We start from the raw sequence: 12,301 nt of genomic DNA, 5'->3' as shown, positions 1-12,301 counted from the left end.
CTGGCCCTCCCTCAGGCCCCCAGCCTGCATGCAGACATGCCTCATGCTGTGCACAGAGACAGCCAGATGGAGAGAGACAGCCAAGGCAGACCTACCCCTCCACCTCCCTCCCAAGGCAGGATGTGTCTGGGCCACCTGCTGAAAAATCAGGAGCCTCTTACCAAGAACACACAGGAAAACACAAAATTGCTCTAAATGCCAAGTGGCCATTCACTAAGATGGGACCAAAGATGGCCCATGGCCTGGTTAAGAGCCTCAGCTGGGAAGGGCAGGGGAGGGGGACACACCAAGCACCAGCCCTTCCCTACCAGCCTCTTGCAAGACCGAAGGCAGGCAGAGCCGGGAGAAAGTTCTGATCATTGTCTGGGTGAGGGAGGACAAGGGCTTGGAGTAGGGCCGTGGCTGCAGGGATGAAAAGAAGAGGCCAGGGTCTAGTGCCAGTGGGAAGGCAGAGCCAGCAGGGCTTGGTTCACGGAGTGGGTGCTGAGGTGAGAGAGAGGGAGGTGAGGATGACCCCAGGCTCCCAGCTTGCACCCCTGATGGATGATGGTGGCACGGTCTCATGGTGGGAACCACGGGAGGGGGCATGATGGCTGCCCATCCACACTTTCCCCAGGAGCAGCCACAGGCCCTCTGGGGATAGCAGCATTAACAAGCAGAGCCATGAGGAGAACGGAGTCAGAGAAGCTGGGCCACCTTCTGACTGCTGTTAGGAGCAGGAGGCAGGGAAGCAGAAGCTGCGGGTAGGGAAGATCTAGGACCAGGACGCCCAGCAGCTTTGCCATCAGGCCCATGGAACCCACAGGTCCTGTGGAGGCAAGGGTGGCCCTGGCCAAGGAGGTGGCAGTGGGGCAGGACATGGAGACAGCAGGACATGGAGGGATTGGGGCAAGGGGCAACGCTAGCTACCGAGGGGCAGAAGCTCCAGGGTCCAGGGAGGCAACAACCAAGCCTCTAATGAGGGGCTGAGATCAGAATCCAGACCGTTCACCCAGAGTCAGCATGTGACTGAGACACTCCTGTTTGGGCAGAATCAGCACTTCCCCTGGCCTGGCCCAGAAGTCGCTGAAAGGAACTGTCAGGAACATTTATACTCCTGGACAGAGACAGTTTTCCCTTCCTCTCTGCACATCCTGCTTAATGAGGAAATGTGGGCCCGGAGGTCCCTCAGGGACAAGGGTCCTCCAGGCTGGGCCAGCTCAGCAGTCCAACAGGGCTCAGCGTCAGGCTGCCCCACCCGGCAGTGGGTGTATGCCTGGCTCTGGACTGGAGTTCCTCTGGCCCTGTGGTGACCCCTTGGTGCCCCCTCACCTCTCTGGGCAGCCAGGCCAGCCATCCTCCAGTGAGCCACTGGACCTAGGGCTTGGGGAGGTGGCAGTGAGGACCTGGAGGGCATCACATGAGGCATCACACGAGGAGGTCACTCGTCTTGCTCAGGCCGCCCCTCCCTATATGTTGGAAAATATGGCCTGTGGCGGCCAAAGTAGTCTTCCGTGTCACAGTGGGCTGCTCCCATGGAGGCCTGGCCCAAGGCAAGTCACAACAAGGTGCCACAGAGACCATGACTACACCACACACTCCTCTGTTGTCTCTGGGCCAGCGGTGGTCTGCACTCCACACTCCTCTGCCCAACCATCAGTCACATATGGCTTAGCCCAGGGGCCCCAAGACTCAGGCGGCTACCGTGTGCAGGAGGAGTGGGCTTAGCTTGACATCTCCTGATATGACACAGCTGGGGACACATCCACCTGCCAAGATGAGCCAATCAGAGACCGCAAGGGCACACACGGAAGGGGACACACCCAGCTATGGGCAAGGCAGCCAAGGTAGGGTTCACATGGATGGCCCTGGGCAGGGCAGAGTAGGTGAGGGCAGGAGCAAGAGCAGCCTTCCGGCCCAGGCTCGTCCTGCTCTGCCAGGGTACCTCCTCCTCCGCACCTTCTGAACCTCCCAGGCTGGGCTCCAAGCTTCAAGAGAACACCAGGCCTCCTGCTCCCTTCCACCCAGCTCTGCACAGGGCCCAGAACCCTCCTGTGGAAGAGGGACTGCAGAGAGACAGCCCCCAACCCCAGCACTCCCTCAAACTTCCCTCTGGGTAAGAAGAGCATCTCTGAGCATCCCCACGAACAGTCCCAAGGAGGGCTAGGCCCTGCCACAGGAAAATATGTGGACCAAAGACTGTGGCTTTGACAAGCAGATATCAATACCCACGACCTCAGACGAGGGGATGAAGGGAGGACACTGCCTGGCTGGGCTGCCCCGCTGTAAGAAAGCCTTCTGCCCTGCCCTGGGCATGGGGGCACAGCCCTCTGCCTAACGGCCTTTCAACCCCTGTGAGAGTCACAGACTGAGGGCAGGGTACGACCTCAGGTTCTTCCTGCATGCGCAGCAGGGGTTGGCATCATCCATCAGGGCCATGCCCATGATAGCCAAGAATGCGGAGGCCGGTTCAGGGCCTCCTGAACCTGGCTACCTCTGGGACCAGCCTCAGGGCACTGGTCAGCCGGTCAGAGGCAGTGGGCACCATTATTCTGTCCACTGTGCCAGTTAATTCTCTGAGTGGAAGGACAGGCCGGGGGCAGGGACAGGTAAGGGAGCATAGACCCTCTGCAGCTGTGTAGGGGCAGCCCCGTGACTGCTACAGACCCAGATTTCTACAGTCCTTTCTGGCTCCCATGCCCATCACCCCAGGCCTTGGCCCCTCACCAAGGCCCAAGGGAACATGCTTGGTCCAGCTCTCTTACCTCCACCAGGTGGGGCGTCGGGTTGAAGCCACACAGGTTGCACACCTGGAGTCTGCAGGTGGTGCAGGTGTTATAGTTGGCGGGGCCCTTGCTGCCCACGTTGAGCTCAGCTTGGCACAGTGGGCAGGTGGCCCTTTCCTTCGGCATGGTCTTTGGCTTGGCAGCAGCCTTGGCCACTGCCTGGTGTTCTGCTCTGCCATGCTTTGGACTGGTTGTTCCCCCAGTTCTCGCCAGGGCTCCAGGCCCTGATCCAGGACCTGTTTTAGCTCCAGGCTCAGTTTTGGCTCCAGGTGCTGGCCCAGACCCGGGCCCTGAGCCTGGAGGTCTTGGGCCAGCCTGCTTGCTGGCATCGCTGAAGACGATCTTGGGCAGCCCCTTGCTGGGGGCAGGCTGGCCCTGGGGGTCGGCCTCAGGCTGCACAGACATGAGGGTGCTCGCCTGGGTCAGCAGCGATGCACCAAGGCCAAAGAGCTTCCCAGTGAGGCCCTCCTGGGTCTGCTCAGCAGCACCAGGCCCAGAGGGTGCTGTGGTGGCACTTTTGGCCAGGGCCTCTCCTGCAGGTGGCCTGGGCTCAGCTGTGGAAGGCTTGATGGGGAGAGGGGGCTGAGGAGACATCCTCCCCACCTCCGGAGGGGCAGCTGCTTGGGCAGGCCCCGGCACTGAGGTGGCCCTGGCTGTCTCAGCCTGGTGGGGGCCAGGCTGTGGTCCCCCTGGGCCCCGTGATCTTTCTTGCTCCGGCTTCCCCAGGGGCTGTTTGGCTGGGGAGTGGACCGGAGACAGGGCTGGGGAGTGCAGCTGCTGCTGGCTCTTGGAGCGAGGCGCAGTGGTCATGTCCATCCCTAGAGCCCTCTGCATCTGGCAGTTCAGACAGAGCCACTCCTTCACCTGAGGAGGAAGCATCATGGTCATCAGGGTGGTCAGGACTGGGGGTGCCCATGGTCCAGGTCATTGCAGCCCACAGCAGCCAGGGCCAGCTCCAGGCAGGGGCACCAAGCCTGGCTCCGGTGTTTCTGGGCTGCCAGGAGGTGGGCTGAGGGACAGATAGCACTGCCCTGCCCTCTAGGAGCTGCCAGGTGCGTGGAGCCAAGCAGAGGCAGTCACATACTCCCCACACCCAACTACCAACACACTGCCTGCCAGACTGCCTGCCAGGGTCCTCCCCACGCCACTGGCTGTACCTCAGACCTGCGTACATCATCCATCTCCACATCCCGCCTCACCAATCCATGCTCCCATCCTCCTGGTTGGATGACCCCAGAAGTCTCCAACTGGTCACTTTCTTTCCCCTGCTGCCCCCTTCAGGCTGTTTCCACACAGCAGCCAGAGTGACCTTTTAAAATATAAACCAGGAGGGAAAGCATGGCCCTAGAACAGTGCCTGGTATGCAATAGGTACTCAATAAAAACTTGCAGAATGAATAAAGAAGTGAAGAGTAATAGGTGCGAGAGGGAGGCATAGAAAATAAAAAGAAACCATGATTCCTGTCCTAGAGGAGCTTAGAGTCTAGCTGAGGAGACAAGATATAAATGAGCAATCTTGAGAGCAAAATAAGTGAGGGCAAAGTAATGCAATGTAAGTGACGTAAGTAGAATAAAAAAGCCTTTTGCTTTCTTAAGGAAGAGAAAATTTTTTAAAGAAAATGGGATAATTTGTGCCTCCAGAATAAACAAGCCATGTGTTTCTGTTCACATGATGGACGTGTAGTTTCTCTCTGCCATTAACTCCTCCCTAGGACAGCAGGCTCATGACTCAGGTTGGGCCAATCACTGGTTGCAGCTAGGGGTGCAGGGATGGGCATGTGACCTTGCAAACAGGGCCAATCAGAGCCCTTCCATATTACTGGGTGAGTGAACAACAGGAGATAGGCTCACTCATCAGAAGGACATAGCCTTGGAGTGGTCAGTAGCCTTCTTGCCCTGCTTGCAGAGAGGCACTAAGGATGAAATCAAGAGACAGTCGGAAGTGGAGCTAAGACTAAGAGGAACTAGCAGAACTGACGACTTTACTCAATTCCCTGGATCCAGCTCTGCCTTAAGTCTACCCTCGGACTTCCAGCTACATGAGCCAATATCATCTTCCTCCAAAAATCCACATACAAATCAGAGAATGTCATTTACAGGCTCAAACCCCTCTAGTGGATTCCCACCACACTTAACCATGGGAACTCTTTACTGTGACCCATGAGGCCCCCGATCTACCCCAGCCTATGCCTCTCTCTGGCCTCCTTTCCTGCCCTCTCCCCTTTGCTGTCTCACCCCAGACACGCCGGACCTCCTGTTCTGCCAAGTGGTCCTCTGAGCTCTCTTCTATAACCAGGGCCTTTGCACTCACTCTTCCCTCTGCCCCCGGGTGCTGCTAGCTATGTAGGTCTCAACCGAGTATCACTTCACCAACAGGGCCCTCCCTGGCCACACAATCGAAAATACCTGGGACTTCCCTAGTGGTCCAGTGGTTAAGACTCCACGCTCCCAGTGCAGGACGCCCGGGTTCGATCCCTGGTCAGGGAACTAGATCCTGCATGCTGCAACTAAAGAGCCCACATGCCGCAACTAAAGATCCCACACGTGGCAACGAAGATCCCGCATGCTGCAACTAAGACCCGGCGCAGCCAAATAAATAAATACATAAATAAATATTTTAAAAAAAAAGAAAGAAAGAAAATACCTCCGAAGCACTCTGCAGGTAATCACCCATTTTATCCTCTTCACAGAACTTATTCTTTCCCAAAGCTTCTGCTACTTTGTCCCTTTGGGTGTCTCCTGTATCCTTGCCCCACCCATGAGCTCTTGTTTAGGTGGTCTTGGGACAGTGCACAGTGTGTGGCACACAGTAGGGATCACTCCAGAAATGCTTGCTGTGGGATTAATCCTGACAACCTATTAATAGGGGCATAGCTCTTGCAAGGCCGCAGCCATGAGAATGGAGGTTCAGCATCCCATGAGGAGGCTTCTCCTTCTCAACCAGAAAGGCAGAGGCCAAGTCCGCTCATCTATGGTTGAGCAGCCAGAGTCTTTGAAAGCACCACAGTGGCCCAGTTGCCAGGGAAAGGTCCAGTCTGGTCCCTGGGGCAGAAAGCTCCTTCTGCCCACCCTCAGGGGTGCCTCCAGCCCTGCTCTCTGCCTTGAGGTCACAGGGCTGTGCTGCTGCCGCTGTGGCTGACTTGCCAGCAGCCCAAGAGCAGCATCCAAGGAGTAGGGAGAAGACTGCACTTTGATGAGTACCCCCTGGCACCCTGCACCACACAGGGCATGTTCGCAGGCATTCTTGCATTTTATCTTCACAGTAGAGAAAACCAAGGTCTAGTATGATTTAGCCACCAGCTTTCACAGTAACCCAGCTTGGAAGTGGCACTCCTGGCAAGACTGGCCCTGCCAGCCCTGCCCAGCTCCTGAGCTGCAGGCTGCAGCCTGCGGCCTTTTGCATGTCTGCCTCTTCTGCAGACCGCTTAGCCTCATGCAAGTCAAGTCATGGGTCTAGAAGTTGCCCCTGCGAAACTCAAAGACCAAGCCTGGCTCTAGAAACCATGAGAACAGTGATGCCGCAGCACTGGGGAGTGAAGCCATCCCCCAAACCGGGAACTGTTGACTCATCTAGATGCTTTGAAGACCCAAGGCAGCTTTGTCTACCTTTGGACAAAGAAAGCTACAGAGGAAACAATCTGTGTCCCTGGGACTCAGCCCAAAGACTCCTTTAGAAAAGTCATTTTTGGTGAGGGTGATGGGGGTTCACTCCCATCAAAAGCGGGAGCTCCCAGGAGCGAGCTGTTTTGGCTCACCCTCAGAGGGACCCTGGGAGATGGTTACCCTCTTGAGGGGAGGCCTGGTCCTGGCCCAGGGCGGCAGCCACAAACTCAGTTCCTGTGGTGGGTGCGCAGCCCACACTGGAGGTCCCGTCTCTGCAGCACGCCCTGAGGTGGGACTTCCCGGGAAGAGGAATCTGAGAGGTAAGGCTCTTTCTCCTGGGACTTCAGGGTGACCCTCCTTTGGGTTCTGGAGAGGGTTGAACAAGGGCCTGTGCTAAAACTCCTGCACTCACCACCAGAACCTTCCCTTACCCAGCCCCCATCACCCAGGCTGTCACAGGCGTCTCACCTAAAATAGAACCTCTCCAAGAAACAGCTAAAACACCCCTCAGTGACTCATCTCCCAGATGGGCGTAGCTATTTCTATCCAGCCTCTTCCAGACAGCAGGAGCCTTGACCGTGCCCTCCCCCAACCCCTCCCAGGCTCAGGCCCAGGCAGATAGGGCCAGCACACAAGGCCACCCTAGGAGAAAGCTCACTGGGGGATCTCTCTGAACCCAGCAAGACTTCCCTCTCTGCCTCCCCTGTGGAACTTCAGAAGCTTCAGAAGCTTGCTGGGAGGGGCTCATCCTCAACCTCTTCCTCCCTACCCCAAGGTCCTTACCCTGTGTTAGGGGGATGGAGGCTGTCCACTGGGTAGGGAGAGAGATGGCTGCGCACCACCAGCCCACCTGCCCACCTAGGCTGGGTATACATGACCAGGCCTGGGGCAGCTCCCCTGGCTCTGGAACCAACAACAGCGAGAGTCTTCCTCGGCTGGACACAGTGTCTGTGGCTCCTGGGTACCCTCCTAGCTGGCTGCCCACCAGAATCAGAGGGCATGGCCTTCTACCAGTGTGACAGGGAACCTCTCTTAGAGTCTTATCAAATATCTCCATAAGCCCTTGGCCCATGGCCAGGAGGTGGGCAGGTCACAGACTTTATGTCCCAAGACCCAGAGATGGAGCTAAGGGGACTTCCCAGGGCTACTCTGAGGTAGATGGTTCTGCCTGACATCAGCTTCGGTCAAGCTGATCCTTCTTGCCAGCAAGGGGACCCATTGTGCCATCTCAGAGGCATAGATGCCCCTGCACCCAGCCCAGTGGGGGTCTGAGCAGCAGAGGGGATGGGAAGTCTCAGTGTGGTGTGCAGCCAAGAGCTGGTCCGCAGATAAGGGAAGCAGAAGCTACAGGAACATGGCTTCCCATAGGGAGCCAGTGCCTGCTCTGCCAGGAGCCGGCCAGAGATTCAAAAAAGCAGGCCTTGTGGGTTCCTGGCTCTGAAGGGACTTTCTCCCCGAGAAGAGCCTTTCTCAGCTGCTCCCTTACTTGCACTGTTCAATCACAGAAGGACAGCTAAGGCAGTGCAGCCTACCAAGGATCCAGAGGCCTGGGACCAGGCTGGGGGCTCTGTGAACCACACGTCTGCGTGGCCTCTCCCTGCGGCTCCCTCCACTGGGCTCTGGGGCAGGAAGGGGTGTGGGGAAACTTTTTGGGAGGGGTTTCTACATCTTTCCCACAGGGACACTGGTGGCACTGCACCTGCCACCCTGCGTCTCAGCCCCAAAGGGTGGGATCCAGCCTTGCACGTCCTATTTGGCCCCAAAGGATGCTGCCCAGGGAACTTGCTTCTGCTCCTGGGTGGGGCCTGCCGCACTGGCACCTCTGTGGCTACCAGGAAGCTCTGAGGGTCCCCAGCAGTAACAGGTTCTCTTTCCACCATCCCCTCCCACGTCCCCACCAGCAAGGAAGGAGGGTGGCAGACGTCACTTAGCCTGCCTTCCTGCAGAGAGCAGCGCTTGCCTCCGAGCCCAGCCCCACCTGGGAGAGCGGGCATGCAGGGTGTCAGATCACTGCACTGACATCATGCCTGATGCTGCATTCATTCTTTTTTCCATTTTGGTACAAGTTGAAACATCACAGGAGCAGCTTATAAATGAGCCTTCCCTGCTGGTGCCAAGTCTAGAGATTCCTGGGAGGGCCCCACCGGCCAGTGTGACCTCATGCTCTGCCGGGCTGTGAGTCACTCGCCAGGCCTCGACAGGAGGAGGCACATAGCCCACTGTGGGCTGGGAAGAAGGGTGGGCCTGTGCCCTCGCACTGCCCCTAGCATTGGACACATCACCTGCCTCATCCAGCATCTAGCTGCCCCAAGTCTGCCACCAATCTGCTTTACCTGTCAACTGGTTGACCTCAGGTTTAGGCGCGGGTACCACAGGGTCCCATAGAGCAGGACACATTGATCCAGAGCTGGATCAGCCAGGCCTGGCCCACTGGGGAAGCCTGTGCCAATCTCATCAGGTAAGGACCCTGAGGGGGACCCTGGGAACCTGCCCAGCATCTGAGGCCAGGATTTGGGTCGTGGAGGCTGAACCCAATTGCCGCTTGGGGCTGGAAGGCCTCACTAGCCTGGAGCTCCATGAAAGGGAGAGAATCCATCCCCTTGCTGATCCTCCTCCACCTCCCGATATCCCTCAACTCCCCCCCGATCCTACCCCAGATGGGCTCCCCTCCTTTCCTGGCCTGGGAAAAAATTCTCCTGTCCAGCACCGAGCCAACTCCCCTACACCCCATCCCCATACTCCTCTTGGACCCCAGACGACCTCTCTAGGAGAAGCTGCACTCCCTGGATTTCAGAATGTGGCAATGCCTCACCTTCTCTTTTTTTTAAAAAAAATTATTTATTTATTTATTTTTGGCTGTGTTGGGTCTTGTGTTGCTGTGCGCGGGCTTTCTCTAGCTGCAGCGAGCAGGGGCTACTCTACTCTTTGTTGCGGTACGCGGGCTTCTCACTGCCGTGGCTTCTCTTGTTGCGGAGCACGGGCTCTAGAGTGTGCAGGCTTCAGTAGTTGTGGCATGCGGGCTCAGTAGTTGTGGCTCACGGGCTCTAGAGCGTAGGCTCAGTAGTTGTGGCGCCCGGGCTTAGTTGCTCCGTGGCATGTGGGATCTTCCAGGACCAGGGCCCGAACCCGTGTCCCCTGCATTGGCAGGCGGATTCTTAACCACTGCGCCACCAGGGAAGTCCCTCACCTTCTCTTTAAACTCCCTAGGGCCCTCGGGGCTCAGCCATTGGCTTCCCCACCCTGTTCCCCTCCTGGCTCCTGCTGCCTTCCAGGCCCCCTCATCATGCCCTCTAGTCTCAGAAGTCCTTGGCTCTGGCCTCCCAGGCTTCCACTGCACTGACTCCCACAGTCACTGCAGATGGCAGCCACCCACTAACCCGCCTGACACCTCTATCCCTCAGCCTCACCCTCAAACTTACCCTCGCCCAAAACTGTCTCTCCTCCCAAACTACCCCTGTGCCTGTCCTCCTCCAGCCTCCAGGTCGTCTCCTAGGCCTCCCCACTGCAGCAGGCCTGGGGCCTTGTGGAGACCTCCCCCACCGAGCCTCTGCTTTCTGTTCGTCCATGGGCCCTCTGCTTTCACATCCCTTCCTACCCCGCTGAATCTATGGTCTGCCGATCCTGTCACACTCTGCTCAATGTCTGTGCTCTCTTGACCCGTGTCTGCTCCAGAATTAGATCCAACTGCATACCTTTTTCTCCGGGCCTACACCTGAACAGCTGAATGGGTACCAGGCAAAGGGGCTCCACTGTAAATTAACTTATGTCCTAGCTTCTCCCGGGCCCCCCAGCTTCCTGGTTAACTCACTCCGTCTCTCCAGTTAGCTTTTCTCCACAAAGGCTGGTTCAATTTCTCCATTCCCATCCCTGCCTGTCATCTTCCCCTGCCTTCTGGATCAAATGATGGCCCTGCTTCCAGTGTCTCAAAAAGGAGCCACATAATAGGATGCCTCCCCCACACGCAGGATCTAGACCTGCCTTTTCGGGGGCCCCACTCTTTCAATCATGCCCCATCTCCCACATGCCTAGGCATCGCTTTCCTCTCAGAGCTCAGAGAGCAACACTGTCTCCTGCTTTTCAGAAACCCTCTCCTGCCTGCACACCTTCCCTAGTTACTGTCCGGGCTCTCTCCTCTCCTTCTCAGCCAAGCTTCTCGAGAGTTGACCACATGGATGAAGTTCAAAAAACACTGTGCTGAGTGAGAAAGGACTTACACAAAAGAGTCCATTCTGTATGATTCCATTTATATGAAGTTCTGGAATAGGCAAAACTCATCTATGGTAGATAAAAAATCAGAGCAGCAGTTGTCCCTGGAGGAGGGATAAGGATGGACAGGGATGGGGCCTGAAGGGACTTTCTGTGGTGAGGGGATGTTGTCTGTCTTGACTGGAGGGATTTGGGTGACACAGGTGCATGCTTTTGTCAAAGCTCACTGAATGGTACATTTAAGCTTTGTACATTTCATTCTATATAAATTTTACCTTAAAAAAAACCCTTAAATACTGATCTCTAACTAATGAGAGGCTTACTGAAGTGTTTAGTGGGAAATATACTGATGTCAGTATATGGCTGTGAATCTCCAAGGTCTCCAGTCCTGACCTGCCTGCACGCCAGGGTCTTAGATTTGTCACCCTATTGCACTCCACTTGGGTGCTCACAGACAACTCCAACTTGACACGACCCAAACAGAAGAATTCTCCATCTCCATCTCCTACCCCCATGTCCACTACATTTCCATAACCTGTCTGTTTAGCCTCCAAAATACACCAGGAATCTGTCACAGTTCCCCCACCATGACCATCTCTACCCCAGCCCCAGCCTGCCCCTACAGGCTATTCTCCACACAGCGGCCAGAGTGTGGGGTGTGTGTCTCTGTGCTATTGTTGTATACATATACATCTATGAAGGGGAGTAAAACAAACATAACATAAAATGTGCCATTTTAGTCATTTTTAAGTGTAGATTCAGTGGCATTAATTACATATATGATGTTGTGCAACCATCACCGTTATCTATTTCCAAAAAGATGTTTTTAAATGCACACCTTACCTTCCCACTGCCATCATCCAAAACCCTTGACATCACATCTGGAGCCCCCAGCAGGATCTGCCTGCCCTCTGGACCTGGCTTGCTCCCCGGCCGTCACATGGGCCACATACTTCCCCTCAGGCCTTCCCTGCCTCCACCTGTCTCTGGTCCAGCATCAGTCTAACAACTGCAGTCTAACCTCCCTTCCTTGTAGAAGTCCCGAAGAGTCTTGTCACAGCATCACAGCAAGTCCCACCAGCCCTCCTCCTGGTCCTCCACAACCCTGACCCCCAGGTGCGGCTGTGTGTTTGCGGGCGTGGTTACTGGTGAACGGGCTGCCTCTCCCTCTGGCCTGGAGGCTCCGCAGGGCTGAGCAACACATCTGCTGCAGCTCTGCCTGAATCCCAGTGTTGAGGACAGTTCCTGGCTTACATATGGACTCAAAAAGCATTTGTGGAGGGAAGAAAGGATGAGAAGAAGGGAGAGGGCCACCCTCTGACTGAGTAGATACAAGCGGGCCTGCTCAGGCCAAAGTTTGAGCTAACAGACAGTAGAAACGGCAGAACCAACAGGTGACCAGCCAGCAACTGGCTACTTTATGGAGCTTTCCTCCTCTGCCTCTTCCTGCCTCTGGACCCCCTGCCTCTCCCCGTCTTGTCCCTTCTCCCTGCTTCTACTTTATTTCTCTCTTTCTACCCTTTTCACTCCATTCTTTTTCATGTTGTTTTCTTTTGCCCTCACATACAAAATCAGGTGTTTTAGGAATAAAATTTCGTATTTTCTGTTCTGATTTAATTTTACATTCATTCTTAGATAACTTTACAGCCCCCTTTCATAGCTAAAAGTTAAGTGCCATGCCTGACGGCCGCAGCTATAAAAAACTCCCACTCCTGAACAGCCACCTCT

General features: G+C 56.0%; 1 protein-coding gene across 1 annotated transcript in view; it reads right to left on the bottom strand.

Annotated features, from left to right (window-relative positions):
• Positions 1–12,301, bottom strand: part of BSN (bassoon presynaptic cytomatrix protein) — an 89,729-nt gene that overhangs the window by 23,438 nt on the left and 53,990 nt on the right. The window contains exon 3 of the mRNA XM_059940593.1: positions 2,745–3,629. Within this exon, the coding sequence (XP_059796576.1) occupies positions 2,745–3,629 (885 nt within the window). The remainder of the gene's footprint in view (positions 1–2,744; positions 3,630–12,301) is intronic.

The sequence above is a fragment of the Balaenoptera ricei genome, chromosome 11, assembly GCF_028023285.1.
Source record: "Balaenoptera ricei isolate mBalRic1 chromosome 11, mBalRic1.hap2, whole genome shotgun sequence".
Taxonomy (NCBI): domain Eukaryota; kingdom Metazoa; phylum Chordata; class Mammalia; order Artiodactyla; family Balaenopteridae; genus Balaenoptera; species Balaenoptera ricei.
Note: the sequence above shows the minus strand (reverse complement) of the source record. Positions and strands in the feature narration are given on the sequence as shown.